The sequence below is a fragment of the Hermetia illucens genome, chromosome 6 (assembly GCF_905115235.1).
Source record: "Hermetia illucens chromosome 6, iHerIll2.2.curated.20191125, whole genome shotgun sequence".
In the NCBI taxonomy this organism is placed as follows: domain Eukaryota; kingdom Metazoa; phylum Arthropoda; class Insecta; order Diptera; family Stratiomyidae; genus Hermetia; species Hermetia illucens.
The window spans coordinates 31311087-31329111 of NC_051854.1; the positions used below are offsets into that span (position 1 = coordinate 31311087).

Consider the following 18025-nt stretch of genomic DNA (forward strand, 5'->3'; position numbering starts at 1 on the left):
TTTGTTGATAATTAAGAGTGATAAATGTCTTCATATCCGAAAGGAGATTTTTCAAACAATTTTTTCTCTCAGTTGCGTTATTCTCAAAAAGACATTTTTCACATTTTGCAAATCAAAAGATTTGGAGGTATGATCTTTTACAAAACTACTAAAAACATGAATCAACATATGTAATGAAATCGTATTTTTAAGGGTGCCTTTTTCACGTAATCAATGGAAAAAATGCTGAAAATCGAAATATTTTCTTTGAACATCTGTAAAATTTTTGATTTTGATTATTTTCAACTGCATTTAGGTTGATATTCTTGGAAAATATGTTAGTAGTGAGAAATTAAAAATTTTTTGGTTTCAGAATAAAAACGTCCCCCAGTTAGAGAACTCCAATTTACAAATTTCGGCAGAATATTGTCACGTAACTCTTTTATTTTTAGCTTAAATTTTTCGGAAAAAGTTTTCAAAGTTGATCGGAATATGACTAATATAATGTCCAAATTTAATTAAATTTCAAATAATTCCTCCCACTACATAAAGTATGCTAAAAAAGTTCTTCTAATGTGGTTTCCCCCTTAAGTGTAGTATTTAACTGCTATATGTCAGCTCAGTATATTTACTCAGCTCTGCTATCAATTCAAACGCATTCAATTGTGTTGATCCCAATAGCGGACGCTCATTTCTTTCATTATAATCAAAGAAATTACGCCAAGAAGTAGTTTCAAATTATTTTCTCAATCAGTTCATTGCTAGCATTTGATACATTCAGTCGCAACATCCCCATGGCTTTCCTCCTCCTAACATTGTCCTTAGTTGGACTAATTGGAACGCTCCTTTATCTTTTCTTAACATTTAACTTTAACTACTGGAAAAAGCGTGGAGTTTTAGGCCCGAAACCACGACTCTTGCTTGGTAACATCCCTAATATAGTATTACGGAAGCGAAATTTTCAATATGATATTATCGACATCTACCGGTGAGAATGGTTTGAAATGTGCGTTAGTGATTTGGTGAACGCTTTTTGCGTTTTTCTTTATAGTGAATATAAAGGAAAAGATAGATTTGTTGGGATTTTCAATGTTCGGAACCCGCAGCTACTCATTATTGACCCTAAATTGGTGCAAGATGTGCTTATAGCAAACTTCAGAAATTTTAGTGAAAATGAATTTTCCAAGTGGGTAAGTAAAATAAATTATAATAAGACGAAAACCTGAAACTCAATGTCTTAGGGGCGTACTTGTTCTTCTTCTTTAGGCTAAGTTTCCTCCGATGCTCGTCTAGCTTAAGTTCGCAGCTTCTTTCGGTCCTAAGGTTGATTCGGGTGAACTCGAGAGGTTTGTCCTCAATTGGCTTCCACTCGATTTCAATGCTCCTAATTTTAGCTACCGAGCTTGGCCTTGGTAAATCAGAAAGCTCCATAGGTCTCTGCGTGTATTGTGTTCTTGACTGGATTCAATTCTTTTTCTACGCTCGTGATGAAAACACCACCGTCTGATTCGGAACGGTGCGGAGTAATCACAGATTAATGTTGAGGTGCCATGGTGTGGTAGGAACTGCCTTTGCTGTAGGAAGATGGGAGGGCTTCTCCAGGTGAGGGTACCCAAGCTAAAATAACAACAACGGAGTGCAGTCTTGGCGGATTTTACTTTGAACTTCACAAAGCAAAAAGCTCTGATATTAGCTAATTTAAATCAATCAAATCAAGAGGTGCAGTCAATGGAAGCCAAGTGAAGCAGTGATGTTTTTTTCGGCTAAGCCAGGATATAGAATCTTCCAAAGCCATCAGCAGAAACCACTCACCGAATCGTGCACGTAGATCCATGCCTACGTACTAAACCATACCCGTGCATACTTCATGGAGCCTTTTAGCAATTATGCCTGTCCCTCGCTGGCCCTTTCTTCTATGCGGAGCACTTTTTGCACATCAGTTACTAATGTCACTAATTACTGCTATCTGTCTTCCGACTGAAGCATGCGCTCCACTAGAAAATGCACACTCGGAATTTTGATCCTTTATGCGGGGAAGCGACTACAATAGAATATTGCATGCTCTGCGTCTTCTTCCTTGCCTGGGCAGGTGGCCAGATAGAAACTATTTTAGCTGGCAACTACAAGCTCCATGGTGGCAATTGACCCACATACGGATGATCAGAATCAGCTTATACGTCCATTTCCTTTCGTTGAGCTATCCCATTAGGTCTGTCAACTAACCATTAATGATGCCTTTCATAACATTTCTTTGGCTATAACTAACGCCGCATCGTCAGATATCGTTCGAAAACCACAAATCACTCTGATCGCACATAATCTGTACAACCGCAGTAGGTTTCCTCTGATTTCCTTACTCGTTAATGCTGCATTCCATACAGGAGCAGCATAGAGGAAGACCGAGGTAATGATTCGAAATAGCAACAATCTACCGACGTATTTGGGCACGCTATGAACTTTGAATTTGAGCTCTGCTTCGTATGGTCTGGTTTCCAATCCGAATTTTCATGTATTCCAAGGTCTTCCGGCTTGTTATCAAAACGGCTTCTGTTTTGTAATATGCGAGTACTAGTCCGCCAGTTTCCAGCCAACTGCTGATCTTCCAGATCGTTTCATTGGCTGCCTCAATCTCGTGGATATGCTTTGCAAATACAATCACAGCAATATCATCGATGAAATTGACTTGTTTTATCCCTTCTGGTAAATGCAGGTAGAAGACTCCATCATACATAATGCTCCAAAAGAGTGCACCCAAACCGATCCCTGAGGGACTCCACACGGTAGTAATTTTGCCTTTATCGCTCTTGTACTTTAGCACCCTATTTGTAAAGTAGTCAGGCAACTAGGTTTCTCAGATAGCGTGGAGTCTTCATCCGGATGAGGATGATTTCCTCCTCTTTATTTTGGATATCACTACTCTATAACTCGAGGGGTTTACGGCCGCTAATTTTCAGAGGTTTTTAAAGCTCCTGTTTTCGTTTGATTGCTTTTTGCAATTCGCGCCTCAATTGTGTGAATATGGAGAACAGCTTCTGGAAGTCCAATCTTATCCTTGAACGTTGGATAATTCTTCGGGGTTGCATGCACTAACCGTTTTTATTTCCTCGCTCCATCAGTAGAGGGGAGCCTGTTCTGCTGGAGACTCTTCTTGGCATTGCAGCATTGCACGCGCTGACAACAGACTGCATTAGCTGTTTGGTTAACTTTTGTGCTGATACTTCGTTCATTATGACGGAATTCATCACCAAGTCAAACGCGTCTTTATCAAAGAGGCTATTCTTTCATTGGACCTGTTATTTTGAGATTCTGTGCCACTCTGTTCTCTTTGATTTCAAGCACTTCCACCTGATGATCACTGTGGGTGAATTCTTCGCTAACCCACCACCTCATCTTCGGCAGAAGGGAAAATCTAGGTAAAGTGATGTCAAAGATCGAATCCATACCGGCTTTACGATTTATATTTTCCTCACCGTTATTTGCAATTCCTAACTCCAGAGACACAAACGTTTCCAGTGGTCTATGACCTCTAACGTTAGCATACTTGCTACCCTACTTTGTTACTCACCCGTTGAAGTCACAATGGACCTCTGGTGCTTGCGTCTGTCGCCACATTGTCTACGATTCATTATCTGGAATTTTTCTATTGTCCAACTAGGTCTTGCATAGCAACTATAAAAGATGATGCCGTTTACTTTATCTCGAACGAAACCGTCTAATCGCTCTTCGATTTCTATGAACGCTTTCTCCCCGTATGCCCACATAGCGACCTGGTTGCTTTTGCCATAAATCCACGCATTATTATTATTATTATCTTTTACTGCAGTTTGTACCAGGAGATCCTGAACTACCTCGCAGTGATTGAAGTTTATCTGTACTATCTTCATGTTAATTTTGTAGTATTCAAGGCCCTCCTGATTATCGGACATTTTTTACTGACAGCTATGTGGCTAGCGTCTTTTGTCTGGTGTATTCTACAGAACATTCATAATGGTGTTTTATCTTTCTCATTTTTACAATGTTTGGTAAAGTATACAAATTCCAGACAATTGAAGTACTTTGTAATTTTCGCCTGTTCGCGGTAGCGACAGACAACCCAGTGTATTTTTACTTTACCTACTTCCAAAAGCTTCTTCGCGCAGGAAGGACAAGTGCCGCAGTTTGTGTGCCGCTGTACGCTTTTCGCAAAATATTGTCTCTAAGGTTACTACTTCTCGGACTTCCAACTGACAGCGAATCCCCGCAACTATGTTCTTTTTGGTAGTAATTTCATCAATGCCAATCCATTAGATGGTAATACGATAGACTAGGGTTCTAACTTCTGTTTGTACCTCCAGTTGCTTTTCCGATGGTCCTTCTGAACTTAGCTGACTTTTTCCGTTTCACTAAATTTAATTAATAACTCCCCGTTTTACCTCTTTCTAATTTAGGACACTATTTAGCCCATTTTCTACAATTTGGGGTCGCATACGACATTTTCCCCGTTTTCTTAATCAAAATATCGTCAGACCTCAGTTTTTTGAGTCCTTTGCTCTTCTTCGCCATCCATTTCTTGATAACTTTTGCACAAACTTCTTCTCTCTGGCCCACCCGTTTCTGGTTTGTTAGATTTGCATTCTCCATTCGCGACTTCGGTGTTATTTCTTGCTTGCGTCTTGGATTCGAAAAGCCTCCATTCGGGATATTCTTCCTCTTTACCACGGAGGCATTTAATACGGCAGTTGTTTGCGAGGAATTGTTCTTCCGACTCGCTCCTTTAGCCTTCTCGTCACGCTATTCAATCTCCGCTAGTTTATAGAGAGCTCTAATACTCTTCCGTCACTTTCGTGACTTAGTCTACTTCCATATCAACGTTAAGTGGCGTTTGGGGTTCACATTCGCAGATGTTCCACTGTAGGCTCGCGCTTGTTGATCTTGAAATTTTAAAACTTTTTTTCCCGTTCCCCAATTTCAGTTCACAGTGCAACGGAAGAAAGTTGCACATTGCTCTACAATGATCCGAAGGACGTTAATGTGATCAGTACAAAAGCATCTAGAGCGAAATTTTTCAGTTATTGTATTCAAAAAGGTTCCTTTCTTCGGGATCTTAACGATCATTCCCTTCTTTCACTCTCTGACCCATCACGATCGCCATGTCATCTCCAGAAAGCCTCCTCTGGACTACATTAAGTTGTGAAAAAAATTGCCTTCTCCCATGTATTGAAACTCTCCGTTGGTACGTAATATCAAATTGCTACGGCGCCCCTCACAAGGAAAAAACTACCTTATTGGGGTCTCTACCGTATCAGTGAATAATATTAACAGGTTTATTCAGGCGACTCTTTCCTTCCTCTCACTCAATTAAGCGTGAGGCCGCCTTTGGTCGAATTATCCATAGCAAGGTTTTGAAAAGTCATTTGTGCTACCCAACTGTCGTGTATGGTAAAGGGTAAAAACTGTAGAGACTGTAACTGAATTCATTAATATGCAACCTACCTGTCAGTCAAAATTTTTTCGAAAAGTTTTGGTCGTTTACCATCGACTTCGATGTTCAGACCAATCTAAGCAAGTGAATTCTCGTTAGCGCGAATTGCGTGACCATACCATCGAAGACGCCTCTCTCGCAATTTTTCCACGATCGGTGCAAACCCCATAACGATCGCGGATATCCTCATTTCGGATATGATTAAAACGTGTCACGTCACTAGTCCAACGTAACATCTTCGTCTCCATCACCGCAAGACGCCGTTCATTGTCTTTTATAGTTGGCCAACACTCAGAACCATAGAGGGCGACAGCACGGACAACATTGCGATAAATTTTAGATTTAAGACGTTCCTTGATACGTCGATCACAAAGAAGACCAATTGTAGAACGCCACTTCATCCAGGTTGCGTGAAGAAATTTCATAATGCAGTTCTCCATTGGCTGATAGCGTTGATCCGAGGTATTTAAATCGCTCAGTTCTGGGCAGATCACTGCCGCTGACATCGGATCGGTCGTCAAAAATTCAGTTTTGTTTAAATTCAATCTGAGACCGTGTATGAGGCGATCATTCCATTTTTGGACAAGTTGCTCGAGATCATTTTGTTATTAGATGCTATGAAAACATCATTTGCATAAAGCAGTGTGTAGGGCGCTGGACGTTGGATATCCCGTGTGACGGTGTCCATAACAAGGACAAAGAGGAGTGGTGAGAGGGCACTTCCTTGATGAACACCAACAGAGACACGAAGCGGTTTTGATACACCCGCCATACTTCGAACTTCACTTTTCGGATTGTGGTAGAGCAACTGAATTCAGCGCACGAGTTCTTTTGTCACTAAGTGTTGTCGTAAAGCATACCAGATGAGTTCGTGTGGCACACGATCAAACGCTTTCTCTAGATCCAAAAATGCAATGTAAAGAGGGCGGTGCTTCTCACGGTGTTTCTCCATGAGTAACTACGCAGCGTGTATTGCGTCAGTAGTTCCGCAATTTTTGACAAATCCGGTTTGATTCACGGTTACTTCAACGATTTCGCGAATACGGTTGTCAATAATGCATTCAAAAACCTTCATGGTATGGGAAAGTAACCGGATCGGACGGTAATATTAACATGCCATATTGAATAGTATGATAGTACTTTCTTGCCAGTCAGATTGTGCTCTTTCTTCCTGAATAATCCGATTAAAGAATTCACTGAGCCACAGTGTTCGCCTTGCAGAGGTCAGATCCGATGTCGTCAGGTCCTGTGGCTTTCCCCGATTTCATTCGTTTTATTGCCTCCTCGACTTCAGTTGCGCTGACAGTTAAGCCCTTGAGTGTTTAACGTAGGTACCTGTCGTGGAGACTTAATCCTACGGTCCTCTTCAGACACGGATTGATTTTGTGACCACAATCAGAGTCCCGTTGAGACAGGCAACCACGGTACCAGTCTATACCAAGTGCATGGCTTAGCATTCATACTGGTGGATGCAAGAATTACCTAGATCTCTACCGAACTAAGGAATACGGCACCCGTGTTGAAACGCAACACCACGCCGAGGCCCGAAGGTCTCTTCTCGCTTGAGCACAACCACAACCACCGTGAAACTTCCATTAGGGCGGCCAACCGTAAACAACCGAGCTGTCCTCGCATACAACGGGAGTTCACCCGAAGTACCAGTATATCCCTCGTAAGGTTTCGTGACCAATTTCCCACTTCAGATGAGTCCTCGTGCAGACTCGGGTCTGATCGCCCTAATTAGGCCTTTGGAGCATTCGCCTACTGCATCACGACCGGCAAACCAAAGTGAGTACAGGGTCTCCCGGTGCCACCACTATGGAGGTTCTCCTCGGCCACTTGGCTTTGTTTTGGCCGTCAGGGTTGCCGTCTCGTCTTCCTCACCGCCACCTCTGAGCACCCAGTTGCGCTGACAAGTGGAACTGGTCCAAACGTCGGCAATGATTGTAGAAGTGGGGGATGAACAAATTCTTCAGTTGAAATCTGCTCGAAGTATTCTCGCCATCTATCCGTTGCGGCTTGACGGTTGGTAGGCAAATTACCGTTCTTGTCATTAACGCAACAAAAGTGTTCGATATCCTGTATACGTTCGTTACAGCTTTTAGCAAGTCGATGCAGATCTCTCTCGCCATTTCGAGTGTCCAGTTTATCATAAAAATGTTTGTAATGGTTCGATCGAGTGACAGCGCCTGCTTTCTTTGCTTCTGTTTCTTTTCACGGACCTTCATTTCAACATCATCATCATCATCCCCAGCCAAGCATTTCGGTTGATGTACCGATTACCCGGCTTGGTGACCCCGCGAGTTGTAGAGATCGCTTTGTGGATCGTGCCTTTCATTTGGTTCCATGATTCTTCCACTTTCGTAGTGGTCGGTAATCGTGTGAGTGAGATAGTTTCTTCTTTCTTCTCACCAAATCGCCACCATTTAAGGCGCGGCGGGCCAGTGCGTCGCGGGCAAGTGGGTTCCTCACGCTGTTTTATCGGTTTCTTAATTCGCAGGGCGGCAATCAATGGCCAATCTTGAGGTGCGATGGTCTCATAGGGAACGAGTTTGCAATCGGTGACAGTGGTGAAATGTCGGCATCTTATGAGAATATAGTCGATTTGCATTTTATTGTTCCCACTATAAAATGTTGGAAGATGAGAAAATCGTTTGATGAACCATGTGCTCATAAGTACAAGGTCATGGGAGCCCGCAAAATCGATTATACGCTCGCCACCCTCATTGTGCGCTCCGAACCCCTTTCCCCCATGGCACCTGTTACCGTCTGCCATTTCACCCACATGACCAGTAAGGTCGCCGGCAATGATAATATAGTGGTCAGCAGGCACGTGACAAGTCTTTTCATCGAGAAGTTGCCAGAAGGCATCTTTCTCGGCATCAGGTCTACCTGTCTGCGGTGCGTCTGCGGTGAAGAAGTGAATAGTGCGATCAGCTAATGGTGATCATCAAATCGTTCGACTTCTTTAATGGCATCACGGAAACCCTCTGAGATGGCAATGCCCACACCATATTGAGTATGTGGACTACCAAAATAGAGAAGTTTATAGCCATTTTTACCGCATTCGCGTTCATTGTAACAGCTTTTGGCACCAGACCATCGGGTTTCTTGCAGAGCGCAGATATCAATACGCCTTTTCCGAAGGGCTCCGGTGAGTACCTCGGTCTTTCCAGTTAGGGTACCAACATTTAGCGTGCAGACACGTATTTGTTTTGTTCGTTGTGTGCGGACTAACTTGCTTACGTCCTGACGCCGTCCATGCGTCAAGAACCCTTGCCCATTTCTCGACAGGACCGGGGCCCGTCCTGCCGCGTCGACTGAGGTGGACGCCCTAGTATTTCTCCGAGGCTTGTGACTCAATCCGATCATCATGTTTGTAGCGACATTGTATGCATTTTCTTGGTCGACCTGTCGAGATCTACACCAGCACGCTCCACATACGCGTCAGTTACGCTTTCGGGGCTTAATCCAGTGCCTAGAACTTCCTTTGCTGCACTCTAACTCGCTTCTAACCCTCGCGTTTCCTCAATGAAATTATGGGGTCCAATAACTACATCGAAAGCGCTTCTCAAAATCTTTCTTTCCTCCATGGACATAATGTACTTGCGGTATTCAAATGTTTTGACAAGTCGATACTGATCTTTCGCAATGTCCAGTTTATCAAAAAGATCTTTGTAAGGGGTTACTGGTAAGTGAGATTATTTTTAAGGTTTTGTATGAAACAAAACCTTTTCAAAATCGGTTTACTGTCTCTGTGTCCACAACCCATTTCAATGAAGTATTTACTCCTACTACTATTGATATAAAATTTGTTGAAAAGGTAGGAACTATGAGTTCCTCCACATGCAGGGCATAACATCTTTCTACGTTGAGTTGAGGTGGAGGGAGGGGTCGCCATACATGCAAAAGGAGGGTGTACATTTGCACTAATTTTTAACATTAGATGAAATAGGGGGAAGGGGGATTGGAAACTGATAATTTCTTTCACAGCCTTTCACTCCTTGCAAGCTCCTCCTTCTTACCGGTTCCCGTATCGATATCTAACTTCCAAACACGGATTTTTCTGGATCGGATTCATTTGCTTATGACTTAATGCGTCAAAAACTCGTGCTTTATCACGGGGGCACTCTAGTGTTGTTCCTGGGATTGTTAAATGACCTGATCATTTTTGAAACGCGGCAGGACCTCTCACCAAGAGAGATCAGCTAAGAAATAGCATAGTGGAGCAACTCAAGTTATAGTTTATTCACCTCTTTCTTTAACCAAAACATTTTATTATTATTTTACTGATGAGAGTGCTAAGTGCATTGCCTTAAACCCTCTTCCTTTATCCGGGTTTGTCATCGGCATGTTATCCTTGCTATAATGCTATGAAAACTAAGGCTCAGTTTCACCATTGATTTTTTTAGACAGAACGGGATATAGTTGGTTGATTACGGAAAAATAATATACCTTTTTAACATTCCTTTATTTCCTCAACAATCAAAGTCACTTTCAACCCATAACTGAAATCTCTTTCATTTTTGTGCAGGCAGATAAAGAAACGGATCCTTTATTAGGACGAAATCCCTTTATTTTGTCAGGAAATGAATGGAAAGAAAAGAGGGGCGAAGTGACGCCTGCCCTGACAAATAATAGGGTAAAAAATGGATTTAACTATGAAAATATTAATTATTACTTGCCTTAATTAATAAATATAGATAAAAGCTAGCTATCCGATTATGTTATCTGTTTGCGGAAAAATGACCAAATACCTGGAAAAAGAAACCAAGAAACATATTGCAGATGGAATTGAAGCCAGGGAGGTAAACGCTTTGTTCTTTCTAGATTAATTTTAAACCATTATAAATTATTTATATGCATATTTATATGATAGTTAGCAGCTAGATATACGACCGAAGTCGTTAGTAACTGCATCTATGGAATTGAAGCTGGGGCATTCGAGGAGGGAACTTGTGAAATTCGTGAAAAGGGAGCAGCTGTTTTGGACCAATCCTTCGCATCGATAGTATACTTGATGTTGATGTCTGCGGTACCGGATTGCCTTAGAGGAATCTTCAAGCGACCATTTATGAGGAAAGATATGCAAACATATTTCATCCAACTGATGAAGGAAGCCATCAGAGTTCGACAGAGCACGAAAAGCGACCGGGTTGATTTTTTGAATTATCTGTTGCAGCTAAGGGAGAAAAAGAATTTATCTGAAATAGAGGTGGCTGCGCACACAATAACATTTTTCGTCGACGGTTTCGAAACATCGAGTATACTGATTTCCAACTGTATAAGATGCGTAAGTTACAGTCAACCAATTAAAAAGTTGGACAGTTACAACAATGTACTTTCAAGTCAAATATCTCAAGTCAGTTTATATTTCCAGGTGACCTATTGGAGAAAAAAAAGATACATTTGTATGTGCATTTTCTACCGTTATTATCATTTGATTAGTTTTATTTTAAACAGAAAAATAGCAATAAAATAAAAAAATGTGCGTTTTGGACATCCAAAAGAACTTAGGCACTTCAAACTTAATACAAAGAGAACAAATTTATGATAACGATTGGGTAGATTAATGTTTTGTGTGGTAACCATTAACTTTTAAAGTTTTTCGGTAACTTCTGCAGGAATAGACCTCCAGATATCCTTTATGTGATTCTTGAAGTCCTTTTTGCTTTTTACCTTCGCGTGGCTCCTTTTTGACGTGTTACCACAAGTGTTATAGTCATATTCAAATCTGCCTCAGCAAGAGTCCCTTTGACGTTATAGAGGACCCATTCTTTAACGACGCTGGTTTTGTGTTTTGGATCATTGCAATGAGCTAAGATTATGTCAGATGACAAGCCTAATATAGCAACCGTAGCTGGTATATACTGGCTTGATATGTCAAGTTAATCTATTCTAGTGGCTTTTTTTGGTTTATATGCAGTAATCCTCGTCCTTTAGATACCATAGCACCCCACGTTATGATGCCTTGTTTAACTGTTGGCTCAATATTACGAGCTTCTAAGACAATGACCACCCTTCTTCACACCAATTGCAGGCCATCGGAACCGAAAATGTTGGATTTAGACTCGGGGTAAAAAAATAACGATTTTCCAAAGCCCTTCTGTCTTATTAACGGCCTCTTGAACATATCCAACTCGTTTTTACACAAAACCTTATTAAAATCGGTTTACCATCAATCTGTCTGTCTGTCCGTTACAGGCATTTTTCTCGGAGACGTTTATAGCGATTTACATGAAATTTGGTAGAAAGGTAGGAACTGTGAACCCTCACACATACAGTGAGTTACATCCTTTTACGTTGAATTTAAGGGGGGGGGGAGGTCCCCATACATACGAAAGGTGGGTGTAAAATGTTATTTCCTCAAATATAATCATGTAGGGTATCCAATTAAAGGTCTCGGTTAGTAATTTTTGAAGCCGGTCCTAGTTTTGACATTTGTTAGAAAGGTGGGGAGTGCGGGGGATTGAAACCACCCAACCGAAAAATCTGAAAAAAATCAGGAGACTGCCACTATATGGTGTCTGGGCTTCGAAATACTTTCCATACCGATATCTGTTCAAACAAAGTCAATAATAGTATATTACTATATTTTTTTTATAATTGGCTAGAAACTCCCCCTTAAATTCATCCTAGCACCACAAAATATTGCAGTGATGTAGGCTATAATGTAAAATATGATCTTACCAGGTTTGGTGGAAATCGCACTATTACTAACAAAGTTGCTGCTTCTTTGAAAACTGAAGACTATGAATGTCAATATCACCCGAAAGTGGATACTCTCAAATAATATATGTATATATTACGTGCTACGTACTAAGAAGCTGGACGCTTCTGGTTTCCCGACTTGTGCCAATATTTCTTTGGGAAAGCAATTGCTTCTTCTTTGGAGTATAGGCCCTTAATCCCTCTCTGTGAAGAAAATTACGAACGGTTTTAGGAAGATCTGTTACTGTAACGATGTGCCAATTTTTTTTTGCAAAACATATTGCCCTCATCTTGGAGTTGTGTCTTATATTTCGCAAAATTTTTCATTTTGTTTGCGTAGAATAGATTTTCAGAGTTCCACCATCACCTGTTTTGCGAGAAACGGAGCCACTTTCTTTAAAGTTTTTTATTGCGTAATGAATAGTAAACGTTGGCTATTTTGTTTTTGGTTTTTTTTTTCTTAACGCTTTTATAATATTTAATGATCAGCTCATTTTCGGCCCTTTAACGTGCGATAATTCATCACCATCATCATCATCAACAGCGCAACAACCGGGATCCGGTCTAGGCCGAGGTCCACCAATTCGATATCCCTAAAAGCTGTCTGGCGTCCTGACCTACGCCATCGCTCCATCTTAGGCAGGGTCTGCCTCGTCTTCTTTTTCTACCATAGATATTGCCCTTATAGACTTTCCGGGCAGGATCATCCTCATCCATACGGATTAAGTGACCCGCCCACCGTAACCTATTGAGCCGGATTTTATCCACAACCCGACGGTCATGGTATCGCTCATAGATTTCGTCGTTATGTACTGGCTACGGAATCTTCCATCCTCATGTAGGGAGCCAAAAATTCTTCGGAGGATTCTTCTCTCGAACGCGGCCAAGAGTTCGCAATTCTTCTTGCTGAGAACCCAAGTCTCCGAGGAATACATGAGGACTGACAAAATCATTGTCTTGTACAGTAAGAGCTGCAAACCTTTGGTGAGACTTTTCGAGCGGAACAGTCTTTGTAAGCTGAAATAGGTTCTGTTGGCTGACAACAACCGTGCGCGGATTTCCTCATCGTAACTGTTATCGGTTGTGATTTTCGACCCTAGATTGGAGAAATTATCAACGGTCTCAAAGTTGTAGTCTCCTATCCTTGTTCTTCCTGTTTGACCAGTGCGGTTTGATGTTGTTAGTTGTTTGGTTTTCGATGCTGACGTTGCCACCATATATCATACTTCGTCTTACCTTCATTGATGTGCAGCCCAAGATCTCGCCCCGATTGCTGCCTGCTCCATCTGGATGAAGGCAGTTTGTACGTCTCGGGTGGTTCTTCCCATGATGTCGATATCGTCAGCATAGGCCAATAGTTGGGTGGACTTAAAGAGGATCGTATCTCTTACATTTACCTCAGCATCACGGATAACTTTCTCGAGGGCCAGGTTAAAGAGGACGCATGACGTTGTTGATGTCGAAGGGTATTGAGAGTGATCCTGCTGCTTTTATCTGGCCTCGCACATTGGTCAGGGTCAGCCTAGTCAGTCTTATAAGTTTCGTTGAGATACCGAATTCTCTCATGGCCGTGTACAGTTTTACCCTGGCTATGCTATCATAGGCGGCTTTAATTGCAACGAATAACAACGATAATTGCAACGAATTAATCGTTGTCGTATAAGTCAGGAAGCCCAGAAGTTCTAAATACAACAAGAACCATAACGGTATCTCCTTTTGAACAGCATTACGTGTTGTGATATAAAATGATAACTTGAAGTGTCTAAGTTTTTTTGGCTGCGATGAACGGTCACCTTTTTGTTTTTCTAAAATATTTGTGTGTAACATAGAATTAATAAAATAATAATAATGGTAGAAAGCAACCATGAAGGTTTTTTTGTTTTTTGTTTCCTAAAACATGTTTTTTGAGATATTTGATTTCAAAATGCACTGCGGTAACTGTTGCTTTAAATAAAAGAAAGTTTTCATGTCTAAATGTCGCATACTTATTTAAAATGGACTCAAAATCCCAATTATTATGTAATGTTTATTCACACATGTATATATGTACAATTCACATATATAGTCATTTATTATTGTATGCTTCCCTCAGCTTGCCCAACATGAAAGTGCGCAACAGAAACTCCGTGACGAGATAAATAAGACAATTGAAGAAAATGGGGAAGTGTCATTTGAAAACCTACAGGAGCTACCCTACCTAGACCAATGCATTAATGGTAAACCAACATGTCTACATTATTTATGTATAATATATTGTATGTATATATTAATCAACTTCTTTTAGAATGCTTGCGATTGTATCCACCGGCGATTGCGTCCAATAAAATGTGCTCAAATGCTTGTGAATTAATGTCTAGTAAAGATAAACCCATTAAAATTGAAAAAGGAACTCCAATTCTGCTACCCTATTACGCACTACATCATGATCCGGAATATTACCCAAACCCGGAAGCATTTATACCAGAACGCTTCAGCCCTGAAAATGGCGGCGCCAAAAAATACAAAGAAATGGGCGTGTTCCTTCCATTTGGTGATGGACCAAGAATTTGCTTAGGTATTTTCTTTCAGCTTTGTGTAGAAGCATTTTTACGGTTCAAATTCTGTTTCAGGTATGCGATTCGCACTATGTCAATCTAAGGCAGCTGTCGTGGAAATAATACGAAATTGGAAAGTTAAGTTGAACCCAAGAACAAACCCAAATTTCATCATCGATACCCAACATTTTCTTTGCGTTCCTGAAGGGGGGAGCTGGGTAGATTTTGAACGAATTAATAACTAATATAATTAGAAAATTTTATTTGGCTATCATTTTAAACAATAAAAACAAAACGTGGAATGAATATAATAAATGTTAGTAGACTAGAAGAAGTACATAAAAAATATAAACATTCAACCAGTTCCATAACTTTCATCATAATTGTTCGTTACTTTCTCAATATAGTTTCCGCTAATTTCAACGCATTTTGGAATCGATATTATCCAAATTTTGAAAATAACCTTCACTGTTTTTCATTTGCATTCCTGACCATCGGTTTCTTTAGTTTTAAGATTTTAGCATTAATTGCACTAATTATCTCGCATTTCTGTAGAGGATTTCCGTTTTCGATATTTGTTTACCTTTTTAAACATTTTCTTCAATTTTTTTATAGCGTCACCAATGTTATAACTGTTTTAGGGGACACTTCACCCATGTCATTTCCGTTACTAGACCGGTCAGAAAGACACCGTCGAACTCTGATAGACTAGTAACATCTTCATCTTCAATTGAAATTTTTCGGACTAGCTTTTCAACTTGTGCTCAAAGTGTCGGCCAGCGAATCAATCCCTGACGACTGGCGGAGGAAGATATCACACAGCCCAGCAATTATAGAGGTATCACGTTGCTGAGTACCATTTGTAATCTGCTATCTTGCTAGGCCGGATAGCCCCATATGCCCAGAACATCATTGGCCCATACCAAAGAGGCTTCACTCCAGGCAAATCAGCAACATATCAGATTTTCTCTTTGCGGCAAGCGATGTTGCAGCATCTCCTCATCAACTTTAAAACCGCCTATGATAGCATAGCCAGGGTAAAACTGTACACGACCGTGATAGAGTTCGGTATCCCGACGAAATTGATTAGACGGACTAGGCTGATCCTGACCAATGTGCGAGGTCAGATAAAAGCAGCAGGATCCCTTTCAAGACCATTCGACATCAAAAATGGTCTACGACAAGGGGATGCCCTATCATGCGTCTTCTTTAACCTGGCCCTCGAGAAAGTGATCCGTGATGCTGAGGTAAATGCAAGATCCTCTTTAAGTCCACCCAACTACTGACCTATCCTGACGATATCGTCATAATGGGAAGAACAACCCAAGACGTACAAACTGCCTTCACCCAGATCGAGCAGGCGGCGATTGAGGCGAGATCTTGGGCTGCACATCAATGAAGGCAAGACGAAGTATATGGTGGCAACGTCAGCAGCAAGAACCAACCAACCAACAACATCAAACCGCACTGTTCAAACGGGAAGAATAAAGATAGCAGACTACAACTTTGAGAAAATTGATAATTTCTCCTATCTAGGGTCGAAAACCACAACCGATAACAGCTACGATGATGAAATCCGCACACGCTCGATATGTCTTACCATAGGGTCAAAGCTATTACTGTACAAGACAATGATCTTACCACTTCTCATGCATCCCTCGGAAACTTGGGTTCTTAGCAAAAAAAATTGCGAACTCTTGGTCGCGTTCGGGGAAAGAATCCTCCGAAAAATGTTTGGCCGCCTACATGAGGATGGGCGATTCCGTAGCCTACATAACGATGAAATCTATGAGCGATACCATGACCGTCAGGTTGTGGGTAAAATTCGGCTCAATCGGTTGTGGTGGGCGGGTCATCTAATCCGCATGGATGTGCTAGCCCGGCAAGTTTATAAGGGCAATTTCTATGGTAGAAAAAGAAGACGAGGCACACCCTGCCTGAGATGGAGCAATGCCGTAGATCAGGACGGCAGACAGCTTTTAGGGATATCGAATTGGTGGATCTCGACGCAAAACTGGGATATCTGGAGTTCCTTATTACGGCAGGCTTAGACCGGATGCCGATTTTTTCGCCGTTGGTGATGATGAACCTTTCTACGTTCTTCATGCACTGGCCAGGGAAATTGGATCCATCCTAAATGCACGCCATCATTCAAGACAGTCCTGAAACCCCAACATCTTCGATCCATATTATAGGCTTTGTATGCAGTACCGATGTCAACTGCACTGGCCGACTAGCCCCTTCTCTACTTATAAGCAGCCTATGAATAGTACCACGATTGACGTCTTACTTCAAGCATGTTACAAACGTCGCTTCAAATTTTGCTTGGTATCTGTGTTCGCTGCATAGTATTTGATAGCTGGCTTGCAAGTAATGCTATCACTCCCTACTCTCATGCAGGCGAATGTATTCTTACGATAGTCTGTGGATAACGGCGTATGCACTTGGAATTTCTGTCACACTCTCTGGCAGAAAGAAAGTTGTGCGTCGGCCGGTTCAATCGGTAAGATGCCTGTGCATGAAACATTTATAGCTACTTTTCATAAATATCTGCTCTCTTAGCTCATCGACGCTCTCTCTGTTGTCTCTGCTTGTAATCGTAACATATGGTTTCCGTGTGAACATACGTTTTGTGCAGGCCGACTGGTAAGTCTCGCTGTTTAAAATTTTCAACTAAGGCAGTGTAGACGAATTTACTCCTTCTTAATAATAATAATCGTTGGCGCAACAATCCATGTTGTATCAGGGCCTTGAAGTGTGTTAGAGCACTTCATTCAAGACCGTAACGGTACACTAATAGGCAATGTGGTTAGCATTGCGCTCGCCCGAGATTATTATCCTGATTTGACTCAGGTACTCATTCACAGCTGAGTCGACTGGTATCCTACGTCAAATCACGATTCAAATTCCACTGCCACCAGTGAGATTTGAACAGCGACCTTCCGTACAACAGCCTTGCGCTCTAACCACTCAGCTATCCGGACGCCTCCTTCTTAAGCCATGCAAATAAGATGTTGACTTCATTATTAACGAAAGTAATTTTAACAAACCGTGTTAGAATTGATTCACTATCTGCCTGTCCATTTATCTGTCTCTTTTTCTGTCACACCCGATTTATTCGGGAATGGCCGAATTTATTATCACAAAATTAGATGAGAACATTTGGCCAGTGAACCCTTTTACACATAGTAAATGAAGTTCTGTTAGGTTTTAGGGGGGTTCCCCATACAAGCGAAAAAAAGCTGCAATTTTAGTTTACAGTTTATAGTCATGTGGGGTTCCAAATAAAAGGGCTTGTAGAACTTTCCAAAATTTTCTAATTTCTGATGTTGGGTGAAAA

At 41.3% G+C, this 18025-nt stretch overlaps 1 protein-coding gene across 1 annotated transcript; it reads left to right on the forward strand.

Moving 5' to 3' along the window:
• The first annotated feature begins 655 nt into the window (after window positions 1–655).
• On the forward strand, window positions 656–15060 carry LOC119660535 (probable cytochrome P450 28d1). The gene is made up of 8 exons (XM_038069163.1): window positions 656–967; window positions 1031–1169; window positions 9975–10082; window positions 10144–10248; window positions 10320–10733; window positions 14244–14367; window positions 14436–14705; window positions 14761–15060. Exons 1-8 carry the CDS (start codon window positions 774–776, stop codon window positions 14928–14930), a joined length of 1524 nt encoding a protein of 507 aa, XP_037925091.1. The 5' UTR covers window positions 656–773; the 3' UTR covers window positions 14931–15060.
• The last annotated feature ends 2965 nt before the right edge of the window (window positions 15061–18025 follow it).

What these genes read in the sequence shown, in the direction of transcription:
- LOC119660535 (XM_038069163.1), top strand. Translation starts at nt 774, where the DNA reads ATGGCTTTCCTCCTCCTAACATTGTCCTTAGTTGGACTAATTGGAACG. An exon ending in GATATTATCGACATCTACCG is followed by an intron (nt 968 to 1,030) that starts GTGAGAATGGTT and finishes TTTTCTTTATAG; the next exon opens with TGAATATAAAGGAAAAGATA. An exon ending in ATGGAATTGAAGCCAGGGAG is followed by an intron (nt 10,249 to 10,319) that starts GTAAACGCTTTG and finishes TTTATATGATAG; the next exon opens with TTAGCAGCTAGATATACGAC.